Below are 12,724 nucleotides of genomic sequence, written 5' to 3'. Positions count from 1 at the left end.
ATCAGCTAAATTAAATGCTAGACAAATGAAGGTACCTCATCACTTCATTGATGCAAAAAAATCCTGTAAATCCAACGCGGGCCGTAAAGCAGTGCTGCCTATTGATTAACAACGTTTGCCCTCCACTGGCCTAAAAACAGCCAGAGATATCAAAGGGAGAACTAAACTCAGGAGAACCAACACCGAAACATCTCAGAGACTTCACAAATCTGACATCCCACAGTGGAGGTTGTCAAAAACATCCAAACCATCTTCTCCGGCATTCAAACGACCACCTTTTTCTGCCATTTGACTGTATCCGTGTTTGTGTATGTGTGTGTGTGTGTGTGTGTGTGTGTGTGTGTGTGCGTGTGTGTGTGTGTGTGTGTGTGTGGAAATTGCAGGTTTCAAATTTTCAGTGTCCAGAAAATGAGAGGGGAGTATTTACAGATGTGACTGGGTGAATAGTAATTCAGTCACATGAAGCCTCGTCAGTAGCGTCCAGAGGAGCTGTCACAGCCCTCAGACAAACTCCACCAGCTATCATTTGTCTGATGATAAAGTACGCAGTTATTGCCGTTTCATCAGTTAACCTTACTGAACCGATTAACACGGGAAAAAAACAAGTAGAATCAACAAATTTACACAAAGCTAGAAAACTCATGTTTTTGTTTGTTTTTTCATGCACGAGTCAATTTTGAAGTTTTGGGCGAAATTTGCTTCCATAACATGTCTTTTCTTAGACTAAAAGAAAACATCCAAAATGATTTTGTCTTTTTGCAAAGTTAAAGCTCCAAAATTCACCAAAAACAATTAACATACACTTACTGATTAATGACATGTTATTCCCAAAAACACGGCAATGATGGCTTTTTAATGATTGTTGACAGAAGTTTCTCATTCATGGAGTGACAAAACATAATTCTCCCAGTGAGAAACCTTTAACTCCAATGACAGCAAAAATTAAACGGGGATTTTGAACCTCGACTGTAGTGTTCCGACTTTTGTTCTGAAAATGTATGCAAATCAAAATGAATTAGCTAATGGTCATTTGCATAATCAAGCATACACATTCAGAAAAGTTATGATACAAAAGAAATAATTGTCTTATTAAAAGTTATCACCAGGGGAAGTTAAAAGGAAATATCTATTAGTTAAAACTTTTATTCTATTATTCTATAGTAGCTTGCCTTAAATAATAAATAAGACAAAATAATAGAGACAACAGTCAAATGTTGATTCCCTCTTAGTGTTGTGTGCCACATATGTTTTACGGCCTCCTCCAACATGGCTGCGTCCCTGCGTTTCCGTGCCGTTAGTAAAACCAAGCTGCACCAACCGGCTCGAAGGGCATCGCGCTGCTTCGGCGGTTTCCAGCTCCACCTGAAGATGTTTTCCGAGCACCTCGCTGGCTGAGTGTTTTTACCTGTACTCCGGGCAACCTGATTACCGCACAGTCGGCAATAACTTTAAGCAGCGTGGTGCCCCGAGAGCCGCGGCGGCATGGGGGCTGTATTAAATAAAGAAAAATAAAGTTGGACGCAAAACCCCCGTGGACCTACTTGTGTCGTTGATCTAATAGAGAACAACTGACATCGGTAGCGGAGAGAGAGATTAATAATCATAACTCTGATTGTAAAATGAGGTTTCTACAGTCAGTCTGATGGCAGACATGATTTGCTTTGGCCTCCCTCCGAGTGGAATATGGTTTAATCAAGATATTATATATGCTATAGCTGGATCAATATCGTGAGTCTTAATAGAGGCGCTGATTTATTTCCCTGGTGACCTTTTTTGTTCGGAGAGAGTCTCAGGGTGAAACACGAATCCAAGAGGTCTTGGTCCAAAATATATTCCAAGATGTTGCAAATTAACCCCCGCTACTAAAACACATCATTTATTAATTGTACCCTCATAATTTAGCAATTTAAGGGGTAACCTCCCCGGTTCCTATGGTTACCCTCCAACCTCGCCGTGATGTTTTAATAATGCCAACACAGCGTCTGTACTTATGCTTCGCCCAAATCTGACAGCGACTTCTATTTTTAAAGGGATACAAAAGGGAAGCGCTGTTTCCTTCTTGAGTCTCAGTGGCTGACAAGATAATAATGGTGGTTATAAAGAGCCAGTTTCCAGGGATGAGATATTGTTGTCTAGGTGATAAGATAATGGTCTGGTTCAGACGGCACCGGATGTGTCCACCCTCACCCAGACACCATGATTTTAATATTTGGTGATCTCTTGTATTTATTTACTTTTATTGACTTGCAAGTATCCAAAACATACAGTATGTTTTTTTGCAAGTCCAGATGCGGAGATTAATACACAGTATGAAATAAATCTGAACAATTAGGGGTAAAGGTTTCATTTTTTTTGCTAGTTTTTGATTATGAAAAAGTTGACAATGAAATACACACAATCAGTTGGCGATAATCACAAATAATAAATGTCATGCATCCTGACACCTGGGGGAAATCATAGCCTGGTCTATTTAAGATAGTTATCACCAAGTTCAAGCACTTGCAGCATTTTTTTATACCATGTTATGTCTTTCTTTTTTTTTTTAAACATCAACATTTTTGGGTGTAATCTGCTGAAGGTGTAATTTCTTTCTTTTATTTTTAGTTGTAATTTTACTAATATATTTTTCACTGTCACTTTTATTTGCATTGGCTTGTCAGATATGCATTCACCCATTGAGTTTTTTGTAATTTTGTTTTATGTCACGAGGAATGACGTTTCAATATTTCAAAGAAATGGAGATGATGAAAGCCGTTGAAAGACGTGTGTACCCACAGCCGAACACGTATGTTATTTCCTCTGTGACTCAGAGCTCCATGATAAAAAAGTAATGGATGTTATAATGAACACAGACAGGGAAGGTTTTGGTTTTTTGGTCTTGTCCTGTGATGTGATGTTAACAATGAACTTATCCTTCAAATTTATTTTTACAATATATAAGAAAAATTAATACAAAGGCAGCAATCTACTGATTTCGTGTAATTAAGTGGAAAAATGTGGAAGCTGCACCGTGTAATCCGTCTTCTCCTCAGGACAATCTCTAATTTCAAAAAAAAAATCTAGGCCATGAAAAGCGAACCCCCAAATAGCCTTTAATATATTTTATTACAACCTGTTTAAGCAACTTGTTAATTTCACAGGGACATGTAATACACCTTGCATAATCACTGGGGAAGCCATTGACACTTAATTGGTTTTCTAATCAGATATTTCATTATCAACGTAACGTTAACTAATTACAAAACAGAAGTACGGTCATTTTCTAATCAGCCTTGCGCACGCTTCGATTTTCCATAACACCAATCACGATTATGGCCGACGATGATATTGTTATTGAATGACCTGGAAATGGCATCTGTTTACTGGGGATTGTGCACGCGGCAAACAAGTAGCTCTGAGGTTACTGACAGATATTATCCTCTGAACTCCCGTGTCCATCCTTATTTCTCTCCGGCAGACTTGCCAAATAAGCCGGGGAAAAGCTGCTGGCTGTTCATTAATGAAAGAAAAAAGAAAAAAAAAATCCCACCCTCTCCTTGTATTTAGTTCTGCCTTTCTCTATTAGCATATTCGTCAAACAATATCACTTCCAGTTTGCCCCGCAGCTCTCGAAGCCCTTGTGGCCTCCGCCAAGTGACTCTCTCATTTGGTCCGACTAAATTAGACAAATATAGTTGGAGAGGGGTGAGAGGGTTTTTTGTTTTGGACCACGCCGGAGAAGGAAATGGATGGTTTCGCCTCTCTCATCTCATTTCTCTCTCTCTCTCTTCCTTTCAGAGGAGTTTCAGAACTTCGTTCGGAGGCTGCCCACGTTCTACGCCCTGAACACGTCCGCCATCCAGTACTTCTGGAAGATAGAGCCCGCTGTCCACCAGCGCTACAAGCAGCTGGAGCTCGGCGCGCAGCAGCTCCTGAGCAAAGCCCGACGCATCGTCAACAAGCTCTTCACCCTCAGCAAGAGGTGTCAAACTCAGCCCAAAATTATTATGCTGAGGGAGAGGTGAGACACTGATAAGTATTCCTGCTGACCTTTCTGTTGACTCGCGCGTGTGTGTGTGTGTGTGTGTGTGTGTGTGTGTGTGTGTGTGTGTGTGTGTGTGTGTGTGTGTGTTGGGTGGGTGGTTGTGCCTGTGTGGAAAATAAGCAAAAATTCCAGAGCCTGCAGCCACATCACAAGTCCTTTCAAGCAAGCTGTGAGCGGCGGTGCCCATTTATTTTCTCCAGCCGACTTCTGTGCACATCGCTTTGTTATCCCCTGAACTAGGCATTATGGTAATAATACACACAATACATCAGCGCTTTGATATTCAACGGAGGTCCCGCCCGAAGTGAGCTATAGTGTCACACCTGATGACTTTGGCTGCACTCCCAGTCCGGGGCCTCCTTTACATTCAGGAAATCAAAGCTATCCTACTGTGAAATTAAAGTTTGCCAGTGTTTTAAAGGAATATGCTAAGTTTGGGAGATGTTCCTGTTGGTTAACTAGGCTGTGATGAAATCATACTGGGAAAGAACAAAACAAAAAAAGTTCTCCTTGGATCTTCAGTAAATCATTTCCATCTATTTCGGTGTTTTTTTCACCAAAAAGTCGGTCTTATAGTCTGGAAGACGAGTTTATGAAAAAGAAATGTGATTCTGCTGCCGCAGCTGATGGAGCTTATTTTAGGATTCATTTCAGGTGAGAAACCAAATATTCATCCTCTGCTGTGTGAATTTAAACTGGAGCCACAGTCTCACAATGCTTCTGCCTTCTCTTTCTGCTAAATAAGGGAAAATAATTCCAGTTCATTTAAACAGGATATCATCCACCTACAAGATCTTATCAGACCGTACATACATGTGCAGTATGTATTGTTACCTTTGTTATTTTGATTTTAAGTTTCGGCATCACATTGCCAGTTGATGCACACTGTGGAAGTTACTGTATGATGGATGAAATGGCCACAACTGTTAACTTTGAATTTGGTCCAGTTCCATATCTATTGGAAGGTGTTTTGTTTTTCTTACGATTTGTGAAATACAGTGGAGGAAAGTGGCTTTACAGATAGTTAGTCTCCCCGATTTATCATCGCAGACCGCTGGGAACTGCAATTCAGAATTTTAAGGTTCACTGAGGGAGAGCAAGGAAAGCAAATTTAAAAGAGGCATCAAAGTTACTTCAGTTTCATCACTTAACGCGAGACAAAGGAGCCACAATTTTACATTTCTGTTTCTTTCAGGTGATGATTTTTGAAGCAACTTAGCCTGACTGCGCCGACGGTCGCTCACAGCTTCAGTTTTCGTAGCTGTCTGGAAACTCGGCTCGTATTAGTACTAGCACAGCCGCTCTGACCAATCAAACAAACCGTTTTGACAAACCGCGTTTGTCCCGCCCCTCCTTCACTGTGATTAGACGGCTGGTGACAGTGTTGTTAATGTTTTATAACTCTCGCTGACCTGGAAAAAAAAAAGTCGCAGAATAAAACACTCAGCACCTCGTCAAGCTGCTGGCAACCATTAAAACTATTTAATGAATACACTGTATTTAGTTAAAAACACTTTAGTGGACTCTGGCTGTCGGTAGTTACAGTTCGGCGCGTGCTGATTGGTCAAACTTAAGCCGAGGTCTACGCCCAGTGGGATGGAACAACTGCAGACGATTCTCTATGGAGGGTCGCCAGACTTATATATTCACACAGTGAAATCAGCATCGCGTGCACTGAATCTAATATGCGGTATCTTTCCTCAACACTTAAGCCGGACACTATGTGGGGTGAATTTTGGGAGAGCGGTAAATGCAGTAATGAGATGGAGTGGGAGTGATGAAAAAAAAAATGCTCAAAGTGGATATTTTGGATCCCGCTGTGATATAACCTGGTGCTCTTCAACGATCTGAGGAGGAGGCTGTTGGTTCATGTTAACACAGTTCAAAGCCGTGCAGTTAAGATCACAGTATCTTTCTCAGTTTAAATACTGCATTTCTCTCGATATCCAAGTCTTTTAATCTTCAGATACACTTCATAAATTCTGCTTTTAAAAATCTGCCCGAATAGACATTTGCGTAATACAAAATCGGACGTAATCAGAAATAAAATCTTCTTATCCAACCCCCCAAACAATATTTAAAAAATAATCTTCTTTTCCACAAAGTCATCTCGTGACGCCTCTTGTGTAATGACCTAGTTCATGGAGGCTTTGTTTTTTTTTTTTCCATTTTCTACAAAAGAGAATATTCATGCACCTCCGTGGCTATTATTCATATCGTGAAGCATCAGGGTTTTTGCCAGATGAAGACAAAGTAAATAGAAAAATATTGTATTGCTTTGTGTGGCACGGATCCATTTTGGAGTTTCTTTTGAAACTTTCTTGAGATAACTACAGTATGCAGGTTTTGGGTTTTTTTTTTATCAGTTTTTTCGAATGCGAAAGCCGTAATGGAGCCGCACAGAACAACTGTTTTTTTTTTTTTCCCCTTTCTCTATTTCCTTTTTTTTGTGTGGATACACCAAGAAAATAAATATGTCTCTAATGGAAGAAAATCTTCTATGGGGAGAAAAAAAAAAAAAGTTTTCCGGCAGACGGAGAGAGTCGGTATGTGGCATTGATCCGTGTGAGATGAACTGACAGACAATGAACAGATTGCAGAGCGAACCACCCGGCTTCTCTTTGGCCCGAACGGCACGCTGCGTCTCCGTGACAGTTTACACGTCCTGCTGACACAAAGCGCTTCACGGTGGCGAGACGGCTTCCTCTCTCTCGCTGCGCCGCACAGCCGCCGCTCTGAAGGTGAGATATGCACAACCGACTCCAACTGATGAGTTTCCAGAGGAGCCGGGCTTTCGCTGTTAGGACCGTCGACACCTTACGGCGGCTAAGTCTTTTGACAAAATGTCACCCGATTTTGAAATCTGATGATGTGAGAAAATGTCCTTTCTTTGCGCTTTTTCATTTCCCTCCGCGTCACACTGACTCCACTCGCTGATGTTGTAATACAAACATTCAAAGCACTGATTTGAAGCTGCCAAACATCACAACCTTCGATAGACGTTGTGATAAGATGTCCACGCTTTGTGAGTGTTCGATTTTTCTGGGCGGATTTTCTCAAAACTTTTTAGGTTTCAGGTGAGTTTTGTGGGAATTCAAAAAAATGTGCAGGTCGAGGAAGAACATTTTTATTTTTTTAAGCACTACCAGATTTATTGAATGTGACGTACATATAAAACGGACAGTCTGTGATTAACATAGAATACGTTACAAACGACGACATCAGCTGTCAAAATAAGAGCTTTAGATGCTGTTTAATTCATGTTGATTCAACACACAGACCTGCTGGATGCACAAATACAAAGTGCTCTTACAACTTGACCTGTGTATAAAAGTATTTTAACATACAGTGATGTGTAATCACTTCTGTTGATAATAGTTACTTTTTCATGCTTAACATTTCCAAGTGTAAGTACACTGGATGGAACAAAACAAAATGCTGTTGAATAAATTCCCAGAAAGAAACCTGTCACAGTTTTATTTATTCAATTTGTATTAGCCTTCTTTTTTCTTTCTATCACATATATTTGCTTGTTTGATTACGGTGGAATGAAGTGTTTTGAGCGTTTTTCCTGCTTTTGCACTTCCAAATTACCAAAGCAGTGACACGCTTATGTTGCCGCATTCCCCTTTAATGTGAAGCCTCACGACATAAAGCCATAGAACAAAAAGGAATTCAGGGAGGTGACAGATGTGGGAGCGAACAATTGAAAAGGCTGATTTACAACATTATATTCTTGTCACGAGGTCCATCTGCCCTGTTGTTCACAAGGAAAATCAGGAATCTTTTTCGTGACTCGTAATACATAAAAGATTTGTTACCGATGGTTCCATTCAGTGACTCCACATCTTTGCTCTGGAGTGAAAAACATATCAGCATCACATATTTGTGGTGTTTTTAAAATCCAATTTTTGTGTCCCAGAGGACACGTATTCTTTATCTGCTTCTTTCTAAAATAATAGAATTGTACAGGAAAAACGTGATGTTTTTTTTTCATAGTTGGAGCAATAACAACCAATAACAGAACCATTTACGTTTATTGCGACCTCTAGAGGCTGTTTTAATTGTGACGGGAGCAAATGAGGAAGTCGGATTACTTGGCGTTAAGAGTGACAATTGCTGTGTCTCAATTTGTGTTCTTCCTTTAAGCAATATTGAGTGGGGGCTGTAATATTGCAATTATACAACAAGTAACCATGTAAATAAAATATGTAATCACAGTGTATTCATATTGTGGGGCAATTCGCTCTCAAAATACAAAACTTTGTGTTAGTGCGATCGCCGTTTCCATGGCAATACATGGTGTATGACTAACAACTGGAAAACAATCAGTCGCGTCAGGGGAAGGGAATGTAATGTACGCAATGTTTACCTCTCCGGGGAGTAGTCCGACCCTTAGCAACCACTCCAGCAACAGGATTTGTTGTTTTATTGCTTTCTGGAGATGGTTTCTCAAACTGAATAAATACAGCACATAGAAACACTAAACTGCTCAGCTAGCTCAGTCTGGTTAGAACCAAGATATCTGCTGAAAAAAGATATCGATGGATTTGTGTTTTGAAGATTTTAGCACCGTGTCGTATGTTAAGACCAAACCGGTCAAGCCAGCCGCCACTAGGACTTTAAGTGTGTGAATTTTAACAAGTGTCGTCTCAAACTGCACACTTACCAAAAAAATGGTAGTGTGAATGCCTCTAAAACATGATCTTCTCTTAAAATCTACCCAAGTAGTTCTGGTGAACATAACCAAACTGCGACCATCTCCAAACATTAACCATGCGTTTATTATCGCTACCATAACGACGAAGGCCCGGTAACGCCCGTCACTGGTACTGTCCAACGGTTATATATGTGGTTTTGAAAAAACTTTGTTCATTTTGTTTGTATAAAGAAGTGTTGAATAATACTTCCCACGAGACATTTTCTGGTTTTGTATTTTTTGTTTGTGCTTTTTCTCCCTGCTTTTAAAGTGTGAATGGGAAGAACAAAAACATGCTCATCAGAATCAGATGAAAGTTGTTCTCGTGTTAGCTTTTCTCAGAAAAGGGAGAAACTCCTGCCAATCACCCGAGGACGCCAATTAGTGCTAAATATGAAGTCACACTTTCAACTATATTCAAGAGGGAGTGAAAGAGAAGCAATTTCAGCTTCTATAAAGGCACGAATGTACTGAAACCAAATATGTGGACAGGATATCCTTTCGAGAAGCATATGATAAAACTGCTCAGGGATTCCAGTAGATATCTTAAACGTGGTCATTTCTTCAGAAAGCGAGACTCTCTGGAGGATATGAAGGGATTGTGAGCATGAGGGGAGTGTTGACTTTCACCCACACTTTTACATCAGGAAGCAGATGAGATGCTTGAACTCAGCCATGTCTTTTGATATCACCATTGAAACATTGAAAACATATCCATCTGCTTACTGCTATAATGACCCACGTTTCATATAACGGGTTGGTTTAGTTGGTCTCCAGAAATCACATTGAATTTGATTCATACATATGTTTCCCACTGCGGGGTTGTATCATCAAAAATGTATCAATGTTTGACATGGAGAGAGGAGAGGAATTTTTTATATTAACTTTTATTAAGGGCCACATTGTAGCCTCATGATATTCTTGAAAGGCAAAAAAAAATCTAAAACTATACACTTAAAAAAAACCTCTGTTCCTCCTTTGTTGCTCATATTTTATTGCTTTGACCTCAAATCATCCATTTCTTTTTGGAGACTTTTAAATTCATACAATTAATTTAACCAACAAAAACCAAGGACACCATAAAAAAAATGAAAAGAAAAGAAATTACAAAGACAAAGTGAATTAATAAAGAAGAATTGACAAATAATAATAAAAATAGCAAATATTTTTGGACAATTTTTAACTAGGTTTCCCACCGTAACATTACAATCCATCAAAATGATCACTTCTACCCATCGTTTCTGAATATGAACCCCATAAAAGAAAAAATCATCCATTTCATTTTTCAAGTACATTAAAACTCGCTCAGTCCCCACGTGACAGTAATTTTTTCTTCCGAACAAAATTGAAAATTTGATGTAAATATCTGCAGTATTTTGTATTCATGCCTGCGGTGAATCTCACGTTGTGTTCCGTCTCTTCGTCGCAGGCCCTTCGGCTACTGGCTCAACTACATCCTCTCCATCATTTACTGCAGCGAGAACAACCACATCGGCTCGTACCTGGAGGAGACCCGGAGCTGCTCGTGCCCCTACGAGCACCCCCCCTGCCAGGGCGTCATCCCCTGCACGGTGGGCGAGGGCACCTCCTGCGCCTCCTGCTCCTACGAGAACCGCTCCCGCTGCGCCACCTGCAACCAGGGCTACATGCTGAGCCAGGGCGCGTGCCGCAACGAGGTGCCCGACTCCACCGACCACTACATCGGCTTCGAGACCGACCTGCAGGACCTGGAGCTGCGCTACCTCCTGCAGAAGCGCGACAACCGCATCGGCATCCACGGCATCTTCGTCAGCAACGACGTGCGGCTCAACAACTGGTTCGACCCGTCGTGGAGGAAGAGGATGCTGCTGACGCTCAAGAGCAACAAGTACAAGTCCAACCACGTCCACATGCTCCTGGGGATGTCTCTGCAGATCTGCCTTACCAAGAACAGCACTCTGGACCCCATGCTGTCAGTCTACATCAATCCGTTCGGGGGGAGCCACTCGGAGAGCTGGATCATGCCCATTGAGCAGAGCAACTACCCAGACTGGGAGAGGACTAAATTAGACCTTCCCTATGACTGTTACAACTGGACTTTGACTTTAGGCAACAAGTGGAAAACCTTTTTTGAGACAGTCCACTTTTACCTACGGAGCCGGATCAGGGGCCCGTCGACGAGCGGAAACGGAACCGTGTACTACGAACCCTTGGAGTACCTGGAACCGGGGCGCAATCTGGGCTACATGAAGATCAACAGCATCCAGGTGTACGGCTACAGTATGCACTTCGACCCGGAGGCGATCCAGGACCTGATCTTACAGCTGGACTACCCATACACTCAGGGATCGCAGGACTCGGCCCTGCTGCAGCTGCTGGAGATCCGGGACCGGGTCAACAGGCTGTCGCCGCCTGGAGCCCAGCCTCTGGACCTGTTCTCCTGCCTGCTGCGGCACCGGCTCAAGCTCTCCACCACCGACGTCGCCAGGATCCAGGCGGCGCTGCAGACGTTCAGCGCCAAGCAGCCCAACTCCATGGAATACGAAACAACCAAATTATGTAGCTAATAGGCGGACCGGCGGCTGGGCAGCACAGATGGACGGGCGGTTATCGCGCAGGGGCCCGATGACGGTGAAGAGCAATCCTGGAGCCGTGCAAAGGGGACAATCGGGGGACATTTTCCATCGTCTTCATGGATCTCAAGAGCGTATTAGAGATCCTCATGTCAGCTTTTCCTATTAAATTTGTATAACATCTTAGAAGTAAGGAGGATTTCACCATACTTGCCTCATAGCTTTTCTTTTTTTTTGTTCCCTCTCCTGATAAAAAGGACAACTTTGACAGTTAATGATATAAATTTAAACCTCTGCCGTCTCTGATATGTTGCCAGTGTGCTGACGTTTGTAGATTTGCACAAACCTGAATCACTCGCATACGTAAACAAAAGCTTTTTGCGGATATATTATTACCCTTAAGCAATGTAATCATCTCACAAACATCTCAACACCAGCATGTTGTTTTGTTTTTTGTTTCTATTTTTTTGCCTCATCACATTTATTTTCAAGTGCAAAAATAGACACAAGTACTTATTATTTTCTACACCTCACATCCGTTTTAAGCTTTCCATACAGTCACTCATTTTTTTTAAGCTCTACGACAGTTTTTTGTAAGAAAAGAGTAAATGAAATCAAGTGGAAAAAAAATTAGATGCAGTATTACTCCAGATTTGCAGAGAAAAAAAAAACCGTACCATCATCACAATATATGTTACATGTGCTTTTATTTTTATAATGCTGTTGTTTGTGAAACAAAAGTTACAAAAATACTGTCTATAAAATGTATAATACAATTTGTTAATACACTAAATAAAATACATTTTTATGTGTGGTCTATAGATGGTGTGCTTGTCATGCATTGTCATATAAATAATATAGTATCACTGACAAGGACTCCGTTACGTTTGGGCAGCTTTAATTTTGGTTATTAATAACACGTTTTCTCTGCAACGACATGTCGGATGTTGGCTTGGCTGCACCGACCGTCGCTCACATTCGCTGTGATAACAGTCTGGAAACTCGGCTCGTATTAAGCGTTTGCACGCCACAGTAGGGCGGACCAATCAGAGACCTGTGTCGGTGGTTAACCGCATTTGTCCCGCCCTTCCTACACTGTGATTGGACGGCTGATGACAGAGACGAGCGCAGCGTAAATATTTTTCAACTGAAAAAAAAATCAGGCCAACATTCAGCACCTCGTCAAGCTGCTCATTAAAACAATTTTTAAAATATGTTACACTCAGAACAAAAAGAATATTTGATGGAGAAGGGCCGTAGGTAGTAGCAGCAGAGGTGGCTGGTTTCGGTATATGCTGATTGGTTGAAATCAACCCGAGGTCTACGCCCAGTAGGATGAAAAGACTGCAGACGATTCTCTATGTAGCGTAGCCAGACCTGTATGTTCACACTGAAAATGGGTCTGATTCACTCCAGCTTTAGAAAATACACCTGAACACCTGACAAAAC

At 41.4% G+C, this 12,724-nt stretch overlaps 1 protein-coding gene across 3 annotated transcripts in view; it reads left to right on the top strand.

Annotated features, from left to right (window-relative positions):
* Positions 1-12,096, top strand: part of LOC138200386 (BMP/retinoic acid-inducible neural-specific protein 3-like) — a 52,058-nt gene extending 39,962 nt beyond the window's left edge. For 2 of the 3 annotated variants that reach the window (XM_069152991.1, XM_069152990.1), the window contains exons 7-8: positions 3,778-4,000; positions 10,153-12,096. In XM_069152991.1, coding sequence (XP_069009092.1) covers positions 3,778-4,000; positions 10,153-11,269 — 1,340 coding nt within the window. In that variant the 3' untranslated portion in view covers positions 11,270-12,096. The remainder of the gene's footprint in view (positions 1-3,777; positions 4,001-10,152) is intronic. The other variant, XM_069152992.1, reaches the window with a different exon arrangement.
* The last annotated feature ends 628 nt before the right edge of the window (positions 12,097-12,724 follow it).

The sequence above is a fragment of the Embiotoca jacksoni genome, unplaced genomic scaffold, assembly GCF_022577435.1.
Source record: "Embiotoca jacksoni isolate LCO1_2020_lvr unplaced genomic scaffold, fEmbJac1.0.p SCAF_19, whole genome shotgun sequence".
NCBI classification, from domain to species: domain Eukaryota; kingdom Metazoa; phylum Chordata; class Actinopteri; family Embiotocidae; genus Embiotoca; species Embiotoca jacksoni.
Note: the sequence above shows the minus strand (reverse complement) of the source record. Positions and strands in the feature narration are given on the sequence as shown.